The sequence below is a fragment of the Stegostoma tigrinum genome, chromosome 11 (assembly GCF_030684315.1).
Source record: "Stegostoma tigrinum isolate sSteTig4 chromosome 11, sSteTig4.hap1, whole genome shotgun sequence".
Lineage (NCBI taxonomy): Eukaryota > Metazoa > Chordata > Chondrichthyes > Orectolobiformes > Stegostomatidae > Stegostoma > Stegostoma tigrinum.
The window spans coordinates 63,589,157-63,615,985 of record NC_081364.1 but is presented as its reverse complement, the minus strand read 5'-3'; the positions used below and the strand labels follow the sequence as shown (position 1 = coordinate 63,615,985).

The 26,829-nt window shown below is 41.1% G+C and overlaps 1 protein-coding gene across 6 annotated transcripts in view; it reads left to right on the top strand.

The window, feature by feature from the left end:
• dock3 (dedicator of cytokinesis 3) overlaps positions 1 to 26,829 on the top strand; it is a 1,242,443-nt gene that overhangs the window by 981,183 nt on the left and 234,431 nt on the right. For all 6 annotated transcript variants that reach the window (XM_059649508.1, XM_059649506.1, XM_059649505.1 and 3 more), the window contains 3 exons: positions 7,216 to 7,322; positions 10,010 to 10,181; positions 21,108 to 21,205. In XM_059649508.1, coding sequence (XP_059505491.1) covers positions 7,216 to 7,322; positions 10,010 to 10,181; positions 21,108 to 21,205 — 377 coding nt within the window. The remainder of the gene's footprint in view (positions 1 to 7,215; positions 7,323 to 10,009; positions 10,182 to 21,107; positions 21,206 to 26,829) is intronic.

Here is a 26,829-nt window from a genome sequence, read left to right as displayed (position 1 = left end):
GAGATATGTTTGGTGGGGCAGGAGCAGGCGGAGACAATGGGTCGATCAAGACAGCCAGGTTTCTGGATTTTGGGAAGGAGATAGAAATGGGTGGTGCAGGGTTGGGGAACGATTAGTTTGGAGGCTGTGGATGAGAGGTCACCTGAAGTGATGAGATTGTGGATGGTTTGGGAGATGATGTTTTGGTGGTCGGGGGTGGAGTCATGATCAAGGGGGTGGTAGGAGGAGGTGTCAGCTATGCCTGCCTCTTTGTAGGTTACGTGGGACAATTCCTCTTCGGTAGCTACACTGGCTCCAAACCCCACCTCTTCCTCCATTACATCGACAACTGTATTAGTGCCACCTCGTGCTCCCATGAAGAGCTTGAACGGCTCATATCCTTCACCAATAACTTCCACCCCAACCTTAAGTTCACCTGGACCATCTCTGATACCTCTCTCTCCTTCCTGGACCTCTCTGTTTCCATCTCTGGCAACCACCTGGAAACCGATATCCATTTCAAGCCTATCGACTCCCACAGCTACCTAGAATACGCCTCCTCCCACCCACCTTCCTGCAAAAATGCCATCCCCTGTCTCCAATTCCTTCACCTCAGCCGCATCTGCTCCCAGGATGAGGCATTCCACTCCTGAACATCTCAGATGTACTTGTTTTTCAAGCACCACAACTCCCCCCCACCTCCCCCCCCCACCCACCATGGTCGCGAATGCCCTCGACCAACCGTGTCTCCCACATTTCCCGCAACTCATCCCTCACACCCCATCCTGCAATAACAACCAAAATAGAATCCCCCTCATCCTCATATACCACCCCACCAGCCTCGAAATCCAATGCATCATCCTCCAACACTTCCGCCATCTGCAATCTGACCCCACCACCAAAGACATCTTTCCCTCCCCACTCTTATCTGCTTTCTGGGGGACCACTCTCTCCCTGACTTTTGTCCACTCCACGCTCCCCTCCAGCCCCACCACACCCCGCATTTTTCCCTGCAATCGCAGGAAGTGCTACACCTGCCCCCTCACCCCCATCCCAGGCCCTTGGAAGATCTTCCACATCAAACAGATTTTCACCTGCACATCTGTTAATGTGGTATATTGTATCCGCTGTTACAGACCTCCTGTACATCGGTGAAACCAAGCGGAGGCATGGGGACTGCTTTGCGGAACACATACGTTCGGTTCGCAACAAACAACTGCACCTCCCAGTCACAAACCATTTCAACTCCCCTTCCCCACTCCTGAGACGACATGTCCATCCTGGGTCTCCTGCAGTGCCACAACAATGCCGTCCGAAGGTTACACGAACAGCACTTCATGTTTTGCTTGGGAACCCTGCAGCCCAATGGTATCAATGTGGACTTCACAGGCTTCAAAATCTCCCCTGCCCCAACCGCATCCCAAAACCAGCCCAGCTTGACCCGCCTCCCTAACCTGTCCTTCCTTCCACCTATCCCCCCTCCCACCTCAAACCGCAACCCCATCTCCTACCTTCTAGCCTCATCCTGCCCTTTTGACCTGTCCGTCCTCCCTGGACTGACCTATCTCTTCCCTAACTCCTCAGTTACACTCACCTTTACTGGTTCCACCCATGCCTCTTTGTCCTGTTTGTCTCCTCTCCACCTATCCACTCCTTTATCCATCTTCTATCTGCCTCCCGCTGTCTGCCTATTTATTTCAGAACCCCCTTCCCCTCCCTGATTTCTGAAGAAGGGTCAAGGCCTGAAACATCAGCATTCCTGCTCCTCTGATGCTGCTTGGCCTACAGTGTTCATCCAGCTCTACACCTTGTTATCTCAGATCTCCAGCATCTGCAGTTCCTATGATCTCTGGGTAACCTCACACTTGGTTACAATGAATTCCATCTGCCACAGGTTGCTCGTGCACTTAAGTCTATCAATATTTGTTTATACTTAAATGCTATCAGCTATACTGTGTATAATGCTTCCTACTTTGTTTCATCAGCATGTTTCAACACATGACTTTAAATGCCGTTATCTAAGCCATTAATAAATAATGGCCCCAACACAAATCCTTGTGGGACACCACATAGTTTCACTATCCATAGATGCTGATTTGGGAGTAAAGGAGGTATCTTATGGCACAGTGGCAGTTCCTTTACTTTTAGGCCAGAATTACTGGGTTTAAGTTGCAGACATCTGTCATGACAACTTTGAAGAGGTTGATTCAGAACATCCCATCGCTGGATGTATCTAATATTCTATTTTGTTTGAGATTCTCAAACTTTTGCCTAAGTACAAACATAAACACATCTACATGTGTTACACACTGTACAAAAGTGATATTAGTGTAAATAAAGGGGATTTGAAATGACTCCAGAGTGGCCGGTATCCCATTGCCAAATCACCCTTTATTTACACATGGAGAGTCCTTGTCACTGATCCAGCTTCCCCAGAACCAGCTCTCAGAATGAACAGAGCCACTAATACTCATGTTTATATCTGTCAGTTAGGACTCCCTGATAGGACCATTTTAACACCCCCAATCAGAGAACTCATTCTATGAGGCCCACCTGGCTGACCTCATTACAATCATTACACACTGAAATTGAGTGCAGGAAATGTGAAATTATGCATTTTGGTAAGACGAGAACAGGATACAATAAATGGTACGGTTCTCGAGGGGGAGCAGGAGCAGAATGGCTGGAGGGGTGGTGTGAATAACACAAAAAAGTGCTCACCACTGAAACCAAAACAAAATTGCTGATGTAGTTCGATGTTAGCAAATGTGAATTTTTGAATTTTCTGAAAACTGTGGGAAACAGTTTTGAGAATTTGCAACTAAAACAAGGGAAGTCACAGTGTTACAAGACCAGAGGGCTTCTTGTCATCACAGACAACTGATGGTGGTTTAATGTGAAGGTCACCATGCCTCAGGCAGGGGGAGAGGTTGAGATGGAGAGTCCTTCATGGTAACTTCAGCTAATGCAGAAGTTGAACCCATGCTGTGGCATCACTCTGCATCACAACCCAGCCATATAGCCAATTGAGCTAACTGACCTCCACAACAATAAAGGTTCAAAACAATGTACAATTAACTACTACATGTCTTTTTTTTATTTTCTTAATCTGATGTTCACTGTACAGATGGGCTTTTTTGACAGAAGATTGATGCTATCATCTAGAAACCATCTTTTCTCAGCGATGCATACAGAAGGATTTAGGCTATACCTGCCCAGTCATTGAAGACAACATGTTGATAAAGAGATTTTGAAAGTGTGTGGACTGCATAAGTCAAGGCACAGAGAATAAAAGCAAGGAACCTTTGATAAATCTTCCATAAACATTGTTTTGGCCTCTATGTCGGGTACACGTTTTTGAATGTGTGTGAAGATATTGGAGAGAATACAGTGAAGATTCACGAGAATGTACCCAGAATGTGGAATCTTATTTCTGGATAGATTGGGAAATCCAGGGGTGTTTTTCCTTCAGGAAGATAAAGGTTAAGTGGGAGGTTCGATCAAGATGAAGCACAAATCCTTGGAGGATTGTTCAGAATACAGAAACAAGGCTAAGGCAACTGAGAGATTGAGAATTTTCAAATTGGGGCATCGCATAACTAGGAACCAATGGAAGTCAGCAACCGTATGGATGGTAGGAAGTCGGGCATTGCAAATTAGGACATGGGCAGCAGAGTTTTGGGTGGCTTCACATTTTACAAATTGGTTTATTTGATTGTGGACTCAATTCCACTCCCTTGAAAGAGTGTACAGAAAAGGTTTACCATGACATTTCCTCCAAACCAGGCAATTAGCTATTGGTAGAAATTGGATAAATTTGATTTATTTTCTGAAGAAGGGTCACCAGACCCAAAACATTAACTCTGATTTTTTTCTTCACAGATGTTACCAGACCTGCTGATCTTTTCCAGCAACTTCTGTTTTTGTTCTTGACTTATTTTCACTTGAATGTCAGAGGCTGAGGGACAATTTGATTATGAAATTATAAGATGTATAGATAGAATGGATAGTTGGAGTCTTTTTCCCCAAAGCAGAAATGCCAATTACTAGGAAATGTAGGTTTAAGGTACAAGGGGAAAAGTTTAAAGATGTAACGCAATTCTTTTTTATGCAGAGGATGGTATATGCCTGCAATGTGCTGCCAGAGGTGGTGGTAGAAGCAGATACAATAGCAACATTGAAGGGGCATCTTAACAGATGCATGAATAGGCCAGAAATAGTTGGATATGGTTCGCATAGAGGCAAAAGACTTTTAATTTTGGAAGGTGTCATGTGTCAGTGTAGGCTTGGTGAATGAAGGACTTGTTCCTGTGCTGTATAGTTCTTTGAGTTAATATCTGCAAGAGAGGAAGAATGAAGAAAGATGTAAAAAATTCATATTCAAAATATGTGAATTCTGACTGCAGAATAATGTGTAATATTGTTGCCCAGCACAGAACATTTGATCATGGATGTTAAAAAATACTGCCACAATTTGAGATACCTTGTTGTCCCTCAGAAGAATATTGTTTTCAATACCCTGGAATTCCTAGTAAGAGCGAACAGAACAGATCTTGACGTTCACATTGCTGACAGCTGTTCAAAGTTTCTATGCAGCCCTTAGAGAAACTTACTTGAATCTATGTCTAATACAGCATTGCCATATGAATTCAGAGCAGGAGTAGGCCATTAGTCTTGGACCCTGCTCTGCCATTCAATAAGATCATAGTTGATTTGATTGCAACTTCAAATCACATCCTCACCTACACTTAGTTATCTTTCACCTCCCACCACTTCCCTCCCCGCCCCCAAGCTTTATCAAGAATCCATCTACCTCAGTCTTAAAACTATTCCATCAGCTGCTTCCGCCACCTTTTCAGGAATAAAGTTCCAAAAACTCTCAACCCTATACCAAAGAAAAACAATTGCCTCATCACTATTTTATTATGGATGATCCCTGATTTTTAAAGTGATCCCTAGTTCTAAGATCTCCTATAAGAGGAAAGATACACTCCACATGTACAGAGTCAAGACACCTCAAAATCTTTTATGCTTCAGTCAAGTCACCTATTACTGTTAATTCCACTGGATAAAAGCCTCACCTATCCAAACTTTGATCTTGAGACACACACACCCACAATCTCACTTAGCCAGTCACTCAATCAATCTCTCTCATTATCTATCTCTTCTGTCTCCTCTTTTTCTTCCAGGTTGTAGTTTGTAAACTCTCTCTAAACTGCCTCCAACATATTTACTTCCTTAGTTAAATGACCAATACAATGCACAGTACTCCACGTGTGACCTTGCCTGTATAACTGAAGCATGACCTCTCTACTTCTGTGTACAATTCTCCTTGTGATAAATGATAACATTAGATTTACTAATTACTTGTTGTACCTGAATGCTAACCTTTATAATGCATGCAGCAGGATCAATTTCATCTGCATCTCAGAGATGTGTACCTCTTGCCATTTAGATAATAGTCATTTATTATTCTTGCTAATATGGACCATTCACTTGTTCCAATATTAGACATTTGCCATATCTTTGCCACTCAGTTAAACTATATCTTTGTGTAGCCTCATTATGTCCTCTTCACATGAGGGACAGTAGATCTATGGCACCTTTGTGAATAGCAAGAGACAACGATGTTCTTGAAACAATCAGGTGTCTGAGTCATATAGCGTTCTAAAGCAAGAAATTTGATTTAAATGAGGACAATCAGATAAGGTTAAGAAAGAGAGATTTCCAACATTAACTAATTTCTGAAGGATGAACAGGAGCTATGACACAGCCCAGTCTATCATGAAAACCAGCCTTCCTTCCATTGACCGTCTGCCCTTCCCGCTGCCACGGGAAAGTAGCTATCATAATCAAAGACTCCTCCCGGCCTGGTTTCAGGACAGGTAGATAAGGTGGTTAAAAAGGTATGTGGGATGCTTGCCTTTATTAGTCAAGGCATTGAATACAAGGGCTAGGGGGTTTTAATGGAAACTGAAAGAACTATGGATGCTGTAAATCAGGAACAAGGACAAAGTTGCTGTAAAAGCTCAGCAGGTCTGGCAGGATCTGTGATGGAAAAAACAGTTAACGTTTTGGATCCAGTGACCCTACCTCAGAACAGAGGCAGGGCCAACTGACCTGAAACATTAATTCTGTTTTTACCTTCACACATACTGCCAGACCTGCTGAGCTTTTCCAGCAGCTTTGTTTTTGTTCGAGGTTTTAATGGAAGTGTATACAATGTTAATTAGGTCATAACTACGCTGTCTATAGTTCTGGTCACCGTACTATTGAAAGTTGCACTAATGAGCATGCAGAGAAGATTTATCACTATGTTTCTCCATGAAAAAACATGAATAGGATGTGATTGTTTTCCTCAGAGCAGAGAAAGCTGAGGGGACACTCGATTGGTATGCACAAAGTTATGATGGCATAGACAGGCTAAATGGGGAGAGACTTTCCCTTTTAGTAGAGGGATCAGTAACCTGGAGACTGTGTTGAAGAAAGATGGAGAAGATTTAGAGGGGATATGAGGAAAAATGGTTTTACCCAGATGACGGTGGGTATCTGGAACTCACTTCCTAAAATGGTGGCAAAAGCAGAAACCCTTGATAGTTTAGTATTTAGAGAAGCAATTCAAACATCATAGTATCCAAGTCTATGGGACAAGTGAAGGAAAATTGGTTCAGAATACATAGATGCTCAATGACTGGCAATGGACTCAAATGGGCCAAAGGGCGTTTTCCCACACTGTAAAACTAACAGTGATTCTAACAATGAGAAGTTAAACTTTCAAGAGAACCAGACAGGTTGATTGCCAATAATTATGACTGAACGCTTTTAAATTCACTCATTGCTGAATTTACCAGCCCTAACTTTGTGATATTTAATAGGGACTTAGCTGTCAAGCACTCTAGGTTCATTCCAAGATCTCTTTTAATGCCATTTATCAATGAGAACATCTGTGGAGGAGCAGGATAACCCTGACAGTATATTTCAGATTCCTGTGTTTAAATGTGCACGTGTAGATGCCAGCTGTTGCTGTCCAGTTCACTCAGTGATAACAGTGAGCAATGTTATCCTCACCATTATTACAAATTCAAGTTCAGGACCATCAGTGTGTATGTTTTGGTTATAGCACTATAAACAGACCACAACTGATGTAGTAGATCTGTTCTAATGTGCAGATAACGTTAAAGATTGTTCCATTGCTCTCATCCACGGTTCTAATTTCAAAATCCAATTTTCATTTAGCAAAAGATAAAGGTGAAAAGAAGCTATTCGGTTTTGCATTTACACCACTGATGCGTGACGATGGTACAACACTCTCGGATGATATTCATGAACTATACGTCTACAAGGTAATTAGGGTTCTCTTTGATTGCCTGTCAGATATAGTTTCTCCTGTTATAATGTTGCACATCAGTTTAAGTATGATAAAAGATACGCCTGGACATCCTCTTTAGCACAGTTATTCCCCTCATTTGAGGCTTCCAGGCTCCTCCCCAATGATTTTCTAGGATCAAAACCCAACCTCTGTAATGGTCAACAGAAGCATCAACGCATTCCTCATTACTCTTCTGCAGTCATATTCTAAAGTCAACAGTCCATTTCCTAACAGAATGCCTGTTTTTAAACAATGACATGCCATGTGTTGAAATATAGAGAGACTTGTCTTGCAGTCATGCAGTTTAATCCAGCATGCAGATATTAGATTCTTCTTAGCCCTTTGCCGCTGGTCTTCAACATAAGTAACTGTTAATCTGCATCTTTCACAATTTAAATGCGATTCAATTTGATTTTTCTTGCTGTCTTTGAGGAGTGTGGTCTTGCTACAGTTGTTGTCTGTGGGTTATTATAGTTTCCATAGGCATTAATTTATTGTGGCCAGCTTTTAACAAACATAGTCAGAATCAATTTTGAACAAATCAGTTTGAAAACACTGTCAAATGTTCTTATGAACCTGCTGTAATTGCCTCAAAATGATTTACTTGGTAAACCCAGATATTGAATGAATAGAGAACGTTGGTGTTGGCGTGGCAGGTTCTGAAAGAAAATATAATTAGTCAGCAAAGCTCCCAAAATTATGGTTTGGACAGGTTATTGGTTTCAAAGTGGTAACTGTTCTTTACACTTACCAACACAGCATGATTGTATTGCCTCTCTAAAAGAACAGTTTTAATTTTGAAGAGCTGTAAATCATTTGTGCAAAGTATTTCTCCAGTTTCCTTTTCCAATTCTTATTAGTTTTGCTTGCACAATCCTTTCAAAAAGCATGTTTCACATCACTACACTTCGCTACATAAGAACATAATGGCAATTATCACCATTATGAAGATGAAAATTATCCTGAAGGACTGACCATAGGCCTGCCTAGCTCAATAAATAACTGCAGCACATTAGCTGAAGGACGGAATGGAAATGCTGGAGTGGCAGGCTCAGCTTGAGAACTGTTCTGTGGTCATTCTAACTCTCAGTATAATAAATGCGTTGAGTTCAGTCCTGTAGTGCCCTATTTATAATTCTACCACATTATATTAGAAGTGATGCAGTCACCACACTGGAGACACTGCTGGAGACAACACAATAGAAGGCAGATGAGACATGCTACGTCACCAGTTATTCCCAGATGGTCCCTGCTACTCAAGAGGTATCTGACCCAGCATTATCATGTTGACGATCAGTCCTGCCAACTGATGCGAGGTCCAATTTCCAAATTTTGACTGTGGAGATCCAGGTCATAATCACTCAAAGAACATGTGCTTGGCTGCAAGCAGGGAAAATAACTTGTATTACTTATATAGGTAGGCACACACCATACAGGCCAAGTAATTTTGAATAATGTCTGTTGTGATAAAGTCCTCAAGGTAGTGTGACATGATTTCTCACACACAAAGCCATATTGACTATCTCTAATTAGTCCTTGCATTTCCAAATACATGTAAATCATGCCCCTCAGAATTCTCTGCAGTAACTTGCCCTTCACTGATGTCAGGCTCACTGGTCTATAGTTCCCTGGCTTTTCCTTACCACCTTTCTTAAATAGTGGCACCACGTTAGCCAACCTCCGTCTTCCAGTACCTCACCTGTTGCTATCGATGATACAAATATCTGAGCAAGGGGCCTAGCAATCACTTCCCTAGCTTCCCCCAGAGTTCAAGGGTACACCTGAGTCCCAGGGATTTATCCACGTTTATGCATTTTAAGATGTCCAGCACCGCCTCCCCTGTAATAAGCACGCTTTAAGATATCGCTGTTTAAGTTCCCTAGCTTCCATACCCTTCTCTACGGTAAACACTGATGAAAAATACTTTAATATCTTCCCCATCTCCTGAAGTTCCACACATATGCAGCCTTACTGATCTTTAAGGGGTTCTATTCTCTCTCTAGTTACCCTTTTGTCCTTAATGTAGTCATAGGATTAAAGAGAATCCAAAGGATTTCTATTTGCCAAAGTTATCTCATGACCCCTTTTTGCCTTCCTGATTTCCCCTTTAAGCATACTCATCCTGCCCTTTTACTCTTATAGGAATTCACTTTTCCCTGCTGTCTATACCTGACCTATGCTTCCTCCTTTTTCTTGACCAGAGCCTCAATTTCTCTATTCATACAACATTCCCTACACCTACCAGCCTGCCCTTCACCCAAACGAGTTCTGTACAACATTTCCACCCTTTGGTATCACAGCCTACTTGTGATAAAAATAAATATTTTTACTTTTTTTTGTTGAGCAGTAACTTTAAAAGAATAGTTATTTGCATTCCATTTCAGAAATGAACATCACATCTGAAAGGACATCAATTAACTAATCAATATGATGGTGTGTATTTTATAAGATTGATTACCAAGCTTTTGCTTACCAACCTACCAGCTGAAATGTATACTGAAAGCCATGGAATAAGTTACTTTGTGGCCTTTTGGCAAAAGGATGAAGCTGCAGAAAATGTATCTGTAGAGAGGAGGGCAAGATGAATGGTGGGAGATTAACTATAGGAAGAATAAAATTAACCTTGAAATTTTATCCCTGCTACTCAATTTTATTTTGCAGTGTGATGAAAATAGCACTTTCAGTAACCACGGTCTCTACCTGGGTCTTCCCTGCTGTAAAGACGACTTCAATGGCTGTCCCAACATTCCTTCCAGTCTCATTTTTCAACGAAGTACCAAAGAGTTCTTTTGGATCTCAACCTTACTCTCATCTACTAAACTGACACAGAATGGTAATATCGTACTATTTTATATTATCTTCCAAAGTTTTCAAAGCTGATTTAAATATTACCTGTTTCTCACAAGTATCCAAAACAATATTAGTTCCTATTGGAAACTGGTGTTAGCAGGCTTAATCTCAAATCTCTTTCTGCTATCTTTGTCATGGTCTTAATGGTGGTCTTATCCTTCTGGAGGAGTACCGGCATCTGCAATTCCAGTCAACCATCTTAAATGATCGTACACAAGTATCATATGGTTTAATTTCAGAGCCAATCTGTATGCTTCAGGTATATGTTGTTTTAACATTTGTCGTGCAATATAATGTTGGGCCCTGGACAAAGAAGCATCGAAGCTGCCTTACTTTCTCCAGCAATGTTACTTTTGTTCACCACTTTTCTGTGTGGAATGAATAGTTATGACTCTGCAGACTGAAATATTATACTGAAGTAAGAGAACTTAAATATAGTCTAACCAAAAGTTCTAACAATAATTAATTTTAAATGGACAACAGGTGTAATAATAGCAAAAGCCTATTTGAAAATAAATAATGCCCAAATGTTGGTTTAAGATCAGTTCAAAGTGCTGGTCTGGTAAGGAAGGTGAACATTGCAACCTTGGATGTTAGACTGGGCAGCCTTCATCTCGGTACTTCTGTCAGGATATTGATGGAGTTTGAGCACTTCTTGGTTTGTAGTGCTGTGGTCCCTTTCAATATAGCGTGTTAAAATCTTATCACTTAATGATCCTTCTCAGTCTGGAACTGAACTGAAAGCAATTGTACATTACAAAGGACATTTTATACAATAAAACAGCAACATCTTTCAGTCATGGGGTGGAAATTTTGACATAAAGGAGGGCCTGAGTACAGGCATGGTGAGAAAACATAAGGATTGTGAGAAACCAATTCCAACCAACCAACCTCCGTGTTTAACTATGATAGGCTGCTTTCACGTATCTTTCTCAGGAAAGTTTGACTTTCCATTAACATATTTGTTAATCGTTCAACTAGAGGAACATTTCAGTCCACTTTTAAATTCACCTCAACATCCTAGACATTGGATTTCCTAAAACTCGCTGGAGCAAGCAGGCAGGAAAAAAAGTTCAGTAACAGCTGCAGGATTTACATGAAATTCAAATAAATATTTAATATTCATAACTGCCATCTTTCCTGATAAGGGGAAAGAGTTTAGCAAGAATCCGTTTGTTGATTGTTTCCATTCTGAAATGGTGTTGTGGTGTGCCACAAGATGTGTCTAGTCTGTCTTAGATGAGACTTTGGACAGAGCTACAATGCGACCAATACAGCTGCAGGATGTTATTAAGAGGAAGACAGAGTGGTGCAACTTACATGAGTCACTACACACAAGATAAACCTTCAAGCAGTGGCAACAGAAGACACTGCTGTTCTTTGACATGGAACAGTTTCTCTCGAGGTTCTGTTTGTCACAACAGGCAGTGGCTCACATGTGCAAAATTCGAAAGAAACCCTGCTCCCTGATGGCCACATATTATTGGTAACTGTCAAAGTTACCAACAAGCTGAAAATTTGCCTCACAAATATTCCAGGGGTCTATTGGAAACGCATCCAGATTTTCAGTTGGTAGTCCACAATTACATAAAGCAGGTGACTGGTTGTTTGTCAGTGCCAGTAATTATATAAACATTTTTAGCAATAATCCTTGTCACAATGAGCAAGCATTTAGGAATACAGCTCTGGCTGCCTTCCCGGATGTGTTGGCCACAATTCACTGTCTGCATTTGGCAATCTGCACATCCCAATATTAACCAAGAGAATGGTGAACACTTTGGACTTTCATTCCATTCAGGGTCCATGTAAAGTGCAACCACAAAAAAAATACATTTGCACACTCATGAGGAGCTGCACATGCTTCCAAACTGCAACCATCTCCTCAATGTCTTTGTACCTGGAAATGGTGGCCTCAAGGAAGCACAGCATATCCACTTCAAACTAAGCTGATGACAGCTGTTAAAAAGCTGACCAATGAAGTCAAAGAGCATTTTGACTAATACCAATTTGCTGAATATATTGTTCATGTATCTGAGAAGTATATATGTCAGCCAAAATATGCAGCATGGCCATGTTCCAACAGTGTTGCACGGCAACTTGATTTAAGCCTGCAGGAGCAACATGTTATGCATTCTTCATGGAGGATTTTAAAGAGATGGAGGGAGCCTAGGAGCAGTGCAAGGCAGCACCAGTTATTCACATTACTCACAGGATAACATTATCAATGCATTCTTTACTTAGTTTGCAAAAGTGGACCAACCTCAGAAGCACTTGCATGGCATTCTTCATGATCCCCTGTATAATTAAAAATATAATGGTTAGACTGAATTAATGTGAACATTTTTCAGATAATCAGAAAGCCAGCATGAAATCAATAAAAGGTTAGTCATGCCTGAAACACTTGATTGGACATGTTACAGAGTTGATTGAAGTAGTGGATAGGGAACTGTCTACGGACATATTAAGTTCCTACTAGGTACCTTTTGGGTAATGGCAAAGGCAGTAATGAAGGCAAATTATTAACCTTGTTAAGAAATCAGTTAATTGGCAGGGAATTGGAAGTAGGGATTTTTGATTGGAACTAGCATTAGGGTGGCCTGAGTTGGCACAATGGGGGTGCTGTTTTGGCACACTGGTAGTGTCCCTACCATTGGACAAAGAGATTGGGGATCAGGTCCCACCTGCTCCAGACGTGTGTAATCACAACATCTATGAACAGGTTGATTAGAAAAATAGAAACTTTTAAAAATTATTGGCATCCTACAAGGAATTGAATTGTGACTCTAGTTTTTCACTATATTTATTAAGGACATTGAAGGGTTCTTGTAGTGCAGTGGTAGTGTTCCACCTGCTCTAGAGATGCGGAAAAACATCGCTGAACCGATTGATCGGAAAATTTTTTTTAAATTTGTTTTGATAGGATAGTGAGTCATGTATTCAAGTTAGCTAATGACATAAAGATAGGCAGCACTGTGGAAGGTAGCATGGAATTACAAAGAAACAAAAATGCTTTCTATGATTGGTTAAAATTGGATCAGGTAGATTTCAATATAGGTAAATGTGAAGTTATCCACATGAAACTTTAAAAAAAGGAAAGTTCACTTCAATATCGTCAAAAGCTGGAAACCGTGAAAGTTCAAAGAGACTTTTAGATACCGTGCATAGATTATTAAAATGTCAAAAAATAATTTAAATGCTTATCTCATCTTGGCTTCAACTCCATTTTCCTGCCCACTTTGCATAACCCTTCAATCCATTATTAAAAGTCTGTCAATCTATTAAATTTACTAAATATCCCAGCATTCAAGACACTCTGGGGTAGTGAATTCCACAGATTCACGACCCTTTGAGAGGATTTCTCTTCTCATTTTAAATCTGCTACCATTCACTCTAAAACAGTAACAGCTCATTCTAGATTGCCCCTCATGAAACATCCTCTCAACATCTACTTTATCAATCCCCTTTAGTATCTTATATACACCACAATTAGATATCATCCCATTCTTCTAAGCTTCAGAGAATATTGACCTGAACTTCTCAGTCTCTCTTCATAAGACAACCCTTCATCTCCAGAAGAGGTTCACTGGATTGATTCTGAAGTGCTGTGAGCCTGAAGCAAATACAGCATAGATTTACCAAAATGGTACAAAAATAGAAATTGCTGGCGAAACTCAGCAGGTTTGGCAGCATCTTTGGGGAGAAAGCAGAGTTACCATTTCAAGTCTGGTGACTATTCATCAGGACTGACAGTAGCTAGAAAAAAAATGGTATTTATGCCAAAGATGGAGTTGGGGATGGTGGGGAAAGAGGTGGATGGATAAGTGGATGCAGAGACTAGAGCTAGAGGGATACAAAATGAGTAAGCAGATTATTGGTAGTAGGTCAGATAGAAGAGAAAGCTGGTTTAGTGATAATGAGAGCTGAGAGTAGGAGAAAACACTGCCACAGGCTTGCACAGAAATGTTGACATGGGATCATGGTGTATTTAAGCGGCAGGCACCTGGAAACTCGGAGTCATTTGTACAGACCAACGTGGGTATAGTAAAACAGTCACCCAGTCTGCACTTCATCTCCCCAATGTAAAGGAGGCCACACTCAACAGTGAATACAGTAGACTAGATTAAATGAATGTAAATCACAGTTTCACCTGGAAGGAATGCCCGAGACCTTAAATATTGAGGAGGGAGAAGATAAATGGGTAAATGTTACATCTGCTGTGATTGATTGAGAAAGTGATGCGTGAGGATATGTTGGGCTTGGAGGAGGACTGGACCGGTGTGCCCCAGAGCAACTGTCCTTGTGGAATTCTGACAAAGGAGGGGAGGGGGATGTCTCTGGTTGTGACATCCTGTTAAAGATGACAAAAAAGAGGTAGCTGACAATTCTTTGGATGCAGAATCTGATGGGGTGGTAAGTGAGATCCCGGGAACATTATTGTTATTTAGAAAGGGAAGAGAAGGAGTGAGGGCAGAAATGCAGAAGATCGGTCAGGAATGGTGGCGGGGGAATCCTTGGTTGAGGAGAAAGTGGAGGTTTTTGAGGCTGTCCTGCGGAGGTTGGATTATTAGAACAGATGCAGAGATGGAGAAGCTGGGATAATGGAAGAGAATCCTCACAAGAAGCAGAATTTGAGGATGTTTAGTTCAGGTAACTGTGGAGATTGTAATGAATGTGGGTGGCTAGCCTATCCCCAACAACAAAAACAGAGGTTGAGGGAAGGAAGGAGGAATTGGAGATGGAGCAGATGAAGTTGAAATTGGAAGGAAAGTTGATAAATTGTTCCAGTTCCAAAAAGAGAGGGAAGTAGCATTGATGATGTCATCGATGTACCAGAAGAGGAGTTGTGGGGAGGTTCCCGAGTAGGACTGGAACAAGGTGTGGCCATGATTTTCCGCACTTATCCGTGTCAACAAGGAATGTTCCACATGCCCCATAATAACGCAGATAAGTGGGGCTCATGTGGAGAGCCATGGCCATACCTTGTTCTAGTCTACTTAACTTGCCTTCTGGCCTGCCCTATATCATTAATTCTTTTTATCTGCCTATCCCTTTTATATTTCTCGAGGCTCTGTCTTCACTTATCCATTCACCTATTCCACAAATAACATTTGCACCACACAAAACTCATTCAGGAAATGTGAGTACAGTCATTTTCTGAAGAAGGTTCAGACCCAAATCATCAGCTTTCCTGCTCTTCTGAAGCTGCTTGGCCTGCTGTGTTCATCCAGCTTTACACCTTGTTATCTCAGATTCTGCGGCATTGGCAGTTCCCACTACCTCATACTTAATTGGAATTGAATTAACATGAATCAGTTTTCTGGGATATGGGCCTTGCTGATGGTTAATTGTCTAACTAGATAGCTGTAAAGTCCCCATTTCCAAAGGCAATAGATGATAAAATTACAGTGAATTCCAGCGTTTCATCTTCTACACATGTTAACTGAGAGATCTCTGGAGGGCCATCTGAGTTTGTTTTATTCTTAATGGTGTCTCTATTCTATTCCCTTGCAACAGGGAAAGAAACAAACCTACAAGTGAAAACCATGCCTTGTGCACAATTGATTAATGGAGTGTCTGTGTTTGGTGAGAGTGACTATTGGTGGAGGCATAAAATTGTATAAATATAAGGATTAATGGCATAACAGGTGAATGGGAGTCTAAGGAAGTGCATAAAAAGACATTAATGGGTACACTTCGAAGGGTAAGTGGGTGTGCAAATCAATGTCATTGAGTATACTTGACCAGGTACAATGAGGAGATGCAATAAGATACAGCATGGTGTTGGTGAATATTTGACTGTATTCACATTTCCTGAATGAGTTATGCCATTATATCACTAAACATGAAATAACACTCCCTCCCTCAGGGCATTGTTGGTCAACCTACAGCATGTTGACTGCAGTGGTTTAAGAAGGCAATCCTCCACCATGTACTCAAGGGCAGCTAGGAATGGGCAATAAATGCTGGTCCAGCCAGCATTATCCACATCTTAGTGAATAAAGAAAGCATTCTTTCACACAAATTGGGAGCCCACAGATGTCTTATCTAAATTTAGGCTTTTAAACAAAGGATAGAACTATGCTTTTTATATTTAGCTATTGCAGAACCAGTTAAGCAAGCAGTGAAAAAAAGAAAGCCATTGGAATTGTTGGAAATGAGGCATTGCACAGTGTCAGCACTGCATGTTCCTCTGAAGAGAACGAGAGAAATCCTGCTTAGATTTAAATGCTGGAGGATCAACTTCTTGTTAAAGCGAACTTCAGAGTTCAACATCAGGGCTGAAGTCTTATAAGCAACAGCCACAAGAATGAATTGGCCATTCCATTAGTTGGTGCCGTGACAAGGGTAAAGACTGATGTCTTAGAAGCTGAACTGACTGACTGTATAATAGAGCTAGTTATTACATCAGTGCTCAATGAAGGTTTCCAGGAAGATCTCTTGGAGGAAAAGAAAGGAAACAGCATCAGCTCACTGTTAAAAGATCGCAAAAAACATGAAGGGATCACAGCCTACAGCCAACAGCAACATCTGCAACTACCCAAGCATTAGCGTGGTAGCTAGAATTCAGAAATCTAGCAAGCTTTGGGGAAAGTGCAGTTTATTACACCCATCACACAGCTGCATTCTAACATCATGCATGTCATGTGGCTGTTATGAGGTGAGGAGTGCTGATTGGTTCCCCTCATTTTAAACACTCTCTTGGTCAGCCACATCAAATGATTTTTAATTTCTTTTCTAGCATGTAACTACTACCACAATTCAATTAATCTTGTTAACCATTTGAAAGAGAGGGAATTCCAGGGTTTTTGTGAGTAAAATAGAGTGGTGTTTTATTACCAATTAAAACCATGTAAAATAAGAAGACACTTTAAACAAATGCACAAAATTTGAATAACGAAGTCTGTGGATGACAAGTTTCTTTTGTAAAAGAAATGCAACTCTGACTTTGACTTACACAGATTAGGCAGTTTCTTGACTTTATGTTGAGCATTACTGCCTGCATTCTCAATGTATTTTGCAAAATTTTCCCTGTATCTGAGAACTAACACAGAAGATGGCTTGGGAAAAGTTGTTTGAACTTGCTTTCAAACATCAACTTCACTGGTGCTGGCGAACCTATATCCAGAGGTGTCACTCTGAAGTGCAGTATAACAATAAGTATCTTGTTTTTTCACTGTACACTGAGACAAGTGCTTCAACAATTTAAGTCCTACAGTGGGTGAGACTGTTAGATTTGGGATAGCATTGTACAACTTCGAATGAGGCTCTTCGTACCATTATGTTTGCACAGATCGTCAAGCAGGAGAACATTGGAGGATGAGTAGGCCATTCAGCCCCTCATACCTGTTCCACTTTTAATGAGATAATGGCTGATCTGTGTCCTAACTCCATAAATCTGTCTTTGGCCAATAACCTTTAATACCATGGCGAAACGATTTTTTTCTCAGATTTAAAATTAACAACTAATCTAGCATCAACTGCCACTTGTGGAAGAGTGTTCAAAACCTGTACCATTCTTTATATGTAGAAGTACTTCCTAACATTCCTCCTGAATGATCTGGCCCTAATGTTTGATCTATATCCACCAATACCCCTTAGTTCTAGAATTTCCAACCAGTGAAAATAGCTTATAAAAGTATCATAGAATTTTACAGTACAGAATCTTTATCTACCCTGTTTTCCTGTTAATATCTTGAAAATATCAGTAACACCTTAACCATCTAAGTTCTGGAGAAACAGGCCTAATTTGAATGTCTCCTTATAACAATCCTTGAAGTTTAGGTATCATCCTTGTAAACCTGTGTTGTACTCCATCCAACACCAATATGTTGTTTCTGAGGTCTGGTGCCCAGAGCTGCTCAAGTACTTAGCCTGTAGTATTGTAAGCTATGGCATTTCAAATATTCACTTAGGATACCTAAGTATGCACTGAACTTAGATCCTACAAAATCTGAACACCTAACGAAGCAACAGTGATGAGAAACAGAAGCCAATCAAGGGAGAGGTACAGTATTCCAACTGTGCACAGGACACAGGTACTCTTGCGTAATAAGGTGCTATTGACTATCTTAACATAAACCAACACTCCATCAAAATGTACGAGACAAAATGTTCAGAAATTTCTGAAGAAGGGTCCAGGCCCGAAACATCGGCCTTCCTGCTTCCCTGATGCTGCTTGGCCTGCTTTGTTCATCTAGCTCTACACCTTGTTAACTCTTGGATTCAATACCTTTGCAATCTTGATCCAAACATAGACAACAAGGTGCTGAGTGGTTCTGATAGAACATAATCTGAGCATCGATAAATAGGTTATTTCTGATCAAGTGCTGCTTGAAATCAAAATTAATGACCTCTTCCATCTGTTTACTGAAATTCGATACTTGTGTGATGGTACTTGGTCACGTAGGATTTTTGCTTTTTGTGGACATGATATATCTGGGCACGTTTCCGTGTCAGGTACATGTCTGTGCTCTAGCTGTACTGGAGCAATTTGTTTGAGGCAACTGAATTCTGGAGCACAAGCCTTCAGTCGAATGTTATTAAAGCATTTGCAGTATCTGTTTCTTGATGACATGTGGAGTGAATTCCATATTGGCATGTGTGATGCTAGTACCTAAGGAGGATGCTGAGATGGATCTTCCACTTGGAAATTCTGTCTGAAGATTATTGCAAATGCTTGTACCAAAGGTGTAATCCAAGATGGTGGTGGAGTAGGACTCATCACCAGAGCCCAACTGCTCCGACGGTTTCTCATTTTCTTGCTTTTCGCTTTCTTTCTTTTGGTTCTTTAGCCTTTGGTGCTCAGCAGTGGAGTTGGTTGTGGCAACACCTGGGGTCTTTGATGGCTGGCCATGAGGTGGCTGGTCACTTCCAGTGGCATCATTAATGCCTGGAGTGGTGCCAGAGAGAGACCCTGAAGCGAGGTGGCAGATGCAGCAACGGACTGTGGCAGAGACTGAGGCCATTGTGGGCCCAGATGGCAGCAGCAGTAGTCAGCAATGAAGCGATGGCAGCAGCCGCGATCATCCATAAATAATGGCAGTGAAGCAGTGGTAAAGGTTTTTGTCCCAGTATTTGGTTTAGTTGTCCATCATTCGCAGCTGGATGTGGCAGCACCGCAGAGTTTAGATCATATACGTTGGTTATGGGATCACTTAGCCTGACTATCATATTACCGATCATCATATATGACACATGGCAAATAAACGTCTACTTTCAATGCTGACTGAACCACATGTACCAGCCTGAACACCATAGGTTGAATGTTTCTATCTAGGATAATGCATCATGAGGACAATCTTGTGCGCTTGTATTGGGTATTGTTGAATAAACCTACATGCAAGACTACCTGGTTCTTAGTTCTTTTGCCAAATGAATGCTTACCATTTTTGTTCCTTTTTAGGATAAGCAACAGTAACAATTATAGACTCTCAAACAGAATTTTCTATAATGTCCCAAGACATGAATCTTCAAAGTGGGCCTCTAACATTATAACAATGAGATACCCTGTCGTTATTTATTTAAAAGAACCGACTAAGGCCTGAACTCTTCACCACGGTTAGTAATGACTCGGATGCTAAGAACACCATATATCTAGATTTGTCCATGACACAAAGATAAGTGACATTTTAAGTAGTGCGGGGGGAATCATAAAGATACAAAATAGATGTATGGAGTTAGGCAACCGATCAACTATGATCTCATTGTCTGACAGAAGGTTTGAGGAACTAAATGGATTAATCCTGTTCCAAAGTTCTGGTAAGCAGATCAAGCTTCTAGAACACATGAGGCTTTTTAACTCATTAAGCATGCTACGCTATTCAATATGACCATGAGCTGATTCATTACCTCAATGTTATACTCCTGTTCTCTCTCCATACCCCTTGACACCTTTAGTGTATAAAAGTACCTTTTAATATGTTCAGTGGCTTGCCCTTCACCACTTTATGGGGTAGAGAATTTGACTGGGTCTCCATCCTACAAGTGAAGATATTTCTCCTGATTTCAGTCCTAAATAGTCTACCCTGTGTACTGGCACAGCAGCCCTTCGTTCAAGATCACCTAGCTGGGGATCATATTCCCTGCATCCAGTCTATCAATCCTGTTGAAATTTTACACATTTCAATGCAATTTTTTTTCCCCTCTCTAATCTCCCCAGTGACGAAAATCTGCCCTTTGAGGGATCAGCCTGGTAAATCTTCTCTGAAGAAGAGTCTTGACCCAAAACGTCAACTTTCCTGCTTCTCTGATGCTGCTTGGCCTGCTATGTTCATCCAGCTTCACACCATGTTATCTCATTTATATTTGCACTGTGTTTCCAGTCTGCTAACTAGTCCTTGGTCCGTACCTGTATATTACCTCCATGACATGTTTTAATCCTGCACAGTCGCCATATATGTAGAGTTTTATCAAAAACTTTCCAAAAATTTAAAACAACGTGTTCTTCGCTTAACTATTCGACTAGTTACATTCTCAAAGCTTCTGTAGGTTTGTCAAACATGTTTTCCCCTTCATAAATCTATGTTTGACTTTGCCTACTCATGTTGATATTTTCTAAATATCTTGTTACCTGCATTTTACATGCAATATGTTAGGTTAACCAGAGTGGAATTCCCAGTTTTCTAGTACTTTTTCTAAGAACTATGTGACTGCTCTTTAAATCTAATGCAATCCTTAATATCTTTTATTAGCTATTGAACACAATGGCGAACCATCTCATGCATTCTTTCCCTTAGTAATTTGCTCATTGACATTAAAAATTGGAGGCTCCAACAAGCAACTGAAGGAAAAAAATGCAAGATTGTGAGGCTTGGTGTTTGAGTAGATTACTACTATGCTTCTCTGTGGATAAATTAAATAGCACTCAAGATAATATTTACTAAGTTTAATACCAAATTTTTGGTTGCAGTTGACCTCCTTGCCCTTTTGAAATGGAAAGCTCAGCCAGAAAGAGTGATGGATATCCTGGGGAGACTGCGTCATGTTAGCGGTGAAGAAATAGTTAAAGTAAGTCAGTTAATGTTTAGATCGTGTTGTTCAAAACGTCATTGCAACAATATGCTCAGAAAAGATACAGCCTATGATTCAATTTAAGAAATGTTATGTTATTTCATCAGGCTGATCTTTTCTTCTTTTTTTAAAGAGACTGCTTTACCCTATTCAGTTTTGCTCAACCCATATATCCTTGTGTCACCCGGCCACTCTGTCCTTTGCCTCTTCTCTACATTTCCCCCTTTATCCTCCTCCTTTACAAATCTGCATTTGTCTTTCCTCACCTCACTTCCACTCTCCCTTCCCCCGGCTCTCCCTCTCTTCTTAGCTCTGTCCAACTCTCCTCCTCCTTATCCTTCATCTCTCATCACTGCACTCTCCATTCTGGTCAACCAGACATCTCATCTTTCCCTTCTTGCTATTATTCCTTCTCTTTAGTCTGTCCCTCCCAATATGGAAATGCTCCAATGGAGTAGAATACAAAATATTTTCACTGTTTGCAGTGTTGAATGTTGATTATGGGTCTCACTGAAACATTGTGGCCTTCACCAGGTTCCCATTACCCCTTATGCAAGCATAATTTAGAAGCATAATGAGAATCTCCAACATATTAAACTAAGGAGGTCACTTTTAATTGAAATAAGGAGATAAGTGGCTGAAATTGTTATATGAAGTTGTCTAGAAAAGGGCAGAAGGTAAGATAAAGTATAAATAAGTAGTGAGTTTCAAAAGTAGAAAGTTACTGCAGGAGAGTCTTTTGAAGGAAGTAAGCAAACAAAGTTGTTGGAAATAGTTTTATTCAGTGTTGTGAGAGTCAACGTGGATTAGACATTTTTAAAATTATTACTACAGGAGCCGGTAACCTATCACCAAGTCACCCTTTATTTACACATGAACAGTCCTTGACTATAGTACTGCCTCATTAAGAAGCAGGTACCAGAGTGTCGGTATCTCTAGACCAGATTAACAGCCCCCAATCAGGGAACTCATTCAATGAAGCCCAGTTGGCTGACTTCATTACAATCATCACATCCCTCCCACCCCTCCCACTTTGAGGTGGCAGACATTGGCTGATAGTTTTTCTTGGAGAGCCTCCTGTGGTATATCATCACCAGGGCCACTTGGAGTCCAATACGGGCAGCATTTAATACACAGAAGCTCGCCTCTTGCTCCATGTGTGCCTTGGTACAATTTCACTCTCATTTTCCAGTGGCAAAGGCGTCCAGGTGGCTACCTGCATCATGTCTATCTCTGATTCAGAGGATTTGACAACTCTTGACGGAGATAGTGAATCCACAGGCTCCGGCAGCACTTCCAAATGTTCCGAGGGATAGGCCATGGTTTTTCTCCCACACCATGCGCTAGATTTGTGGCTTTCATGTGGTCCACATGCTTAGTCAGGACACATCACAGGTCCTGATCTCATGTCAACCATGCCTTACCCCTGCGTAGTCTTTTCCATGATTCTTTCACCAAACTATCCCAAGTATCAAACTGTCTCTCCTAGGGGAAGAAGAGAAGGTCTTTTTAAAGTGGAATGGGGATGGGGTGGATGGGGATGGGGCACGAGTCCAAAACTAGGGACCAGAATTTTAAGGTGAGAGGAGAAATATTTAAAAGGGACCTAAGGGGCAAATTTTACAGAGGTTGGTACGTGTATAGAATGAGCTGGCAGAGGAAGTGGTGGAGGCTGGTACAATTACAACATTTAAAAAGGCATATGAATAGGAAGAATTTAGAGGGATAGGAGCCAAGTGGGACTATATTTATTTAGGATATTTGGTCAGCGTGGACAAGTTCAACAGAACAGTCTGTTTCTGTGCTGTACGTCCATGACTCTGATTCTTGCTTGGCAGTCTTGTGTCTGGCGTTGGAATACCTGATGCCATTTCACATGCTTCTCCCCCAGGCCCAGGAAGGTCATATTTAAACCTAGTGCAGAGTCTTCTGCCCACTATCAGCCCTGCTGGTGCTATCCTTGCTGTTGCATTGAAGTGGTCCTTTAACCAAATAAGAACTGTGACAACTTGGCATCTAGTCAGGCTGTTCAAATCTGCCATCAAAGTTTGGACTGCTCTTTCTGTTATGCCATTGGATGATGGGTGGTATGGAGTTGACCTTGTCAAATCCCATTCAACTTTAAAGAAATAACAAATTCTGTTTGTGTCCAAAGATTGATATTGTCAGCTGTGTCTAGGACCGTGTCCAGAAATTTAATATCAACAAACTCTTCCATTTACCAATCACTGGTAACTGAACTAACTACTTTTCATAAAAGACCAGAACTGAAGTTGTACCCTTGGGGTCTTGCTGTGGGCCAACCTCAAGTTCTTCTTGACAGGATATATCCTGAGTGAGACTTTGTAATTCCCTGCACTTGAGTGGTGTTCCTCAAGCTCAGTCAGACAGGTGAAGGTGTCCATTTCCATTGAAATGCCCTGCAATTCCTCTTTTCCACTTGCCCCATTTTTCATTGATAAAGCTAGTTATAGCAAAAATAGAAGTTGCTGGAAAAGCTCAGCAGGTCTGCCAGCATCTGTGATGAACAAAAAAAGGCAGTGTTAACACTAAACCTTGTGACCCTTCCTCAGAACTCCTCCGTTCCTCCAGCAACTTCTGTTTTTGTTCCTTATTTACAGTTCTTTCAGTTTTTAATTAAGTCAGTTATAGCACCTGTTTGAAGTCCAGTTGTGCTTCAGCTGGCAGACTTTTTTGCATACTTACATCATTAATCCCACATACCAGAGAGCTTCTACACATCTCATTGAAGGTCAAATCAAATTCATAAACTTCCACCAGTCATCTTGAACTAGTCAAAAATCTCAGTATAGATTCTCTTGGTTCTCAAATTGCCGAGTAAAAATGATAAATATCTCAGAATTAGAGGAGAGTTGAGGTCATACGTTCTTAGCTATGTCAGCCAATTCATAAAAAGCATTAGTACCCGGAACCTCGGGGAAGTTAGGCTCCCTATGACAGATAAAACTGCAGCTCTACAGGCTGTCAGGACAACTACTCATTGTTTTTCATCTGCCACAATGTTGTTTTGCCCAGAAAAAAAAAACAAAGCATTCTTTCCTCATACTGGGCCCAGAACACAACAGCGGGGTCAAATGACTCAAGCTTCTCAAACAAATGCATGAATTAAGAAATGTTTACCTCAACTCAAACATGACTATTGAGAGCAAGTTTCTTCAGGATTGTGCCTTAGTCTCATCACCACTGAAATGACACCACCAAGTCACTACATTCCTTGATTATAGTGAGGTAGAATCTCTGACGCACCCTTTTTAATATGACAGGCAAGGCTCCTTGATTGGATCAATCAGTGACCTCATTATCAATGAGGTTCAGTTGGCTGACCTTGTTATGATCACTACATCATGCCCTTTTGTTGTCCCCCAAAATGACCGTCCTTAAAATGCCTCACTTCCCTGTCGCAATCAGAAAATAAAGACCCCTGATTCACTGTTGAGTGGTTCGGCTTGTCAGATAAATAGCTCCCCCCACCACTCTGTCGCTTGATACTAACCAATTGAAATACTCAAAGACAATGAAAATAATGTTTTTTAAGCTTCAATTATTTTTGTCCCAGATTGCCTACTGCAATGTCTTGGAAAATAAATAATGCTTGGAGCCACCGGCCAGGATTGTTAAAACTAGCTGATCGACCTTGACTTTCACATAGCAATGTAGCAATGACGCAGAAGAAAGTAGAATTAATGAGGATTATTATGATGGATAGTTGTAAGCAGTGACTTCACACTATGCACTTAATGAAGTAGGTGGGTTGTCCAAATCAGCCCCCTTTTTTCTTGCTAGATGCTGCAAGAATGCCCAAAAGACTACAGGTGCAGGTTGATAAAGTGTGGTCATGTCAGTGATTGCAGAATCAGTTTCTAAAAAAAATGTGCTGGACTCTTGCACAAAATTTGTACAAGACTCCTCTCAGCTAGGCTGCTAACCAATACTGGCAAACCCTTCCAGATTAAAGGTACAACTTCAGTTCTGGTCTTTTATGAAAAGTAGCTAGTCAGTTACCAGTGATTGTAGTAAAAGGCTCTGGCCCAATCTTGATGGGGGCAAAATTGGTTGAGAGAGACTAAATTACATTGTCTTGACACTTTTTGATTACAAAAGCCCTGATTAAATTCCTAAAGTCCTTCGAGGACGGTCTAGGGACTATCAGAGGAACCAAGGCCACCTTGCGTCTTGACCTGGCAGCAATTCCACAATTCCGCAAGGCTCAATCAATGCCATTTGCCTTCTGGGCAAAATCAGAAGGCTAGAAAGTAAGGAATTATCAAACCAGTCCAATTCACAGAGTGGACAGTACTGGGCTCACTGTTTTTTGAAACTTAAACAGAAATTGCTGGAAAAATTCAGCAGGTCTGGCAGCATCAATGGATAGCAATCAAACTTAAAGTCTTAGGTCCAGTGACCCTTCTTCACAACTCCTCTCTAGTCTTCTCTGGTTCTAAAGAAGGGTTACTGGACCTAAAATGTTAACTCTGATTTGTGATAACCATGGACCACAAATCCTTACTTGCTCTGCTGAAAGAGGACCAAGCAGTGATGCCCATAGCCTCAGGATACATTCAGCAGTGGGCTCTAATACTAAGTGCTTATAATTATAAAGTGAGAAAACCATCTGGGAGGCTGAGTAATGATTGTAAATGCATTGAGCTACTGCCCATTTAGCAGATACACCAAAGGTAGCATCCCAAATGGAAGAGGTTGTTGATATTAAATTTTCTGGACACGGTCCTAGACACAGCTGACAATATCAATCTTTGGACACAAACAGAATTTGTTATTTCTTTAAAGTTGAATGGGATTTGACATAAGGTCTAACCCAATACCACCCATCTTCCAATGGCCTAACAGAAAGAACAGTCCAAACTTTGATGGCAGACTTGAACAGCCTGACTAGATGTCAAGTTGTCACAGTTCTTATTTGGTTAAAGGACCACTTCACATGCAACAACAAGGGTAGCACCAGCAGGGCTGATAGTGGGCAGAAGACTCTGCACTAGGTTTAAATCTGACCTTCCTGGACCTGGGGGAGAGGCATGTAAAATGGCATCAGGTATTCCAACGCCAGACACAAGACTGCCAAGCAAGAATCAGAGTCATGGACGTACAGCACAGAAACAGACTGTTCTGTTGAACTTGTCCACGCTGACCAAATATCCTAATTAAATATAGTCCCACTGGGCTCCTATCCCTCTAAATTCTTCCTATTCATATGCCCATTCAGATGCCTTTTTAAATGTTGTAATTGTACCAGCCTCCACCACATCCTCTGCCAGCTCATTCCATACACGTACCACCCTCTGGAAAATTTGCCCCTTAGGTCCCTTTTAAATATTTCTCCTCTCGCCTTACAACTATGGGCCCCTAGTTTTGGACTCCCCCCTCCCCCACCCCACTCCGACTAAAAAGACCTTATCTACTTCCCCTAAGAGAGACAGTTCGATACTTGGGATAGTTTGGTGAAAGAATCATGGAAAAGACTATGCAGGGGCAAGGCATGGTTGACATGAGGTCAGGACCTGTGATGTGTCCTGACTAAGCATGTGGACCATATGAAAGTCACAAATCTAGCACATGGTGTGGGAGAAAAACATGGGCTGTCC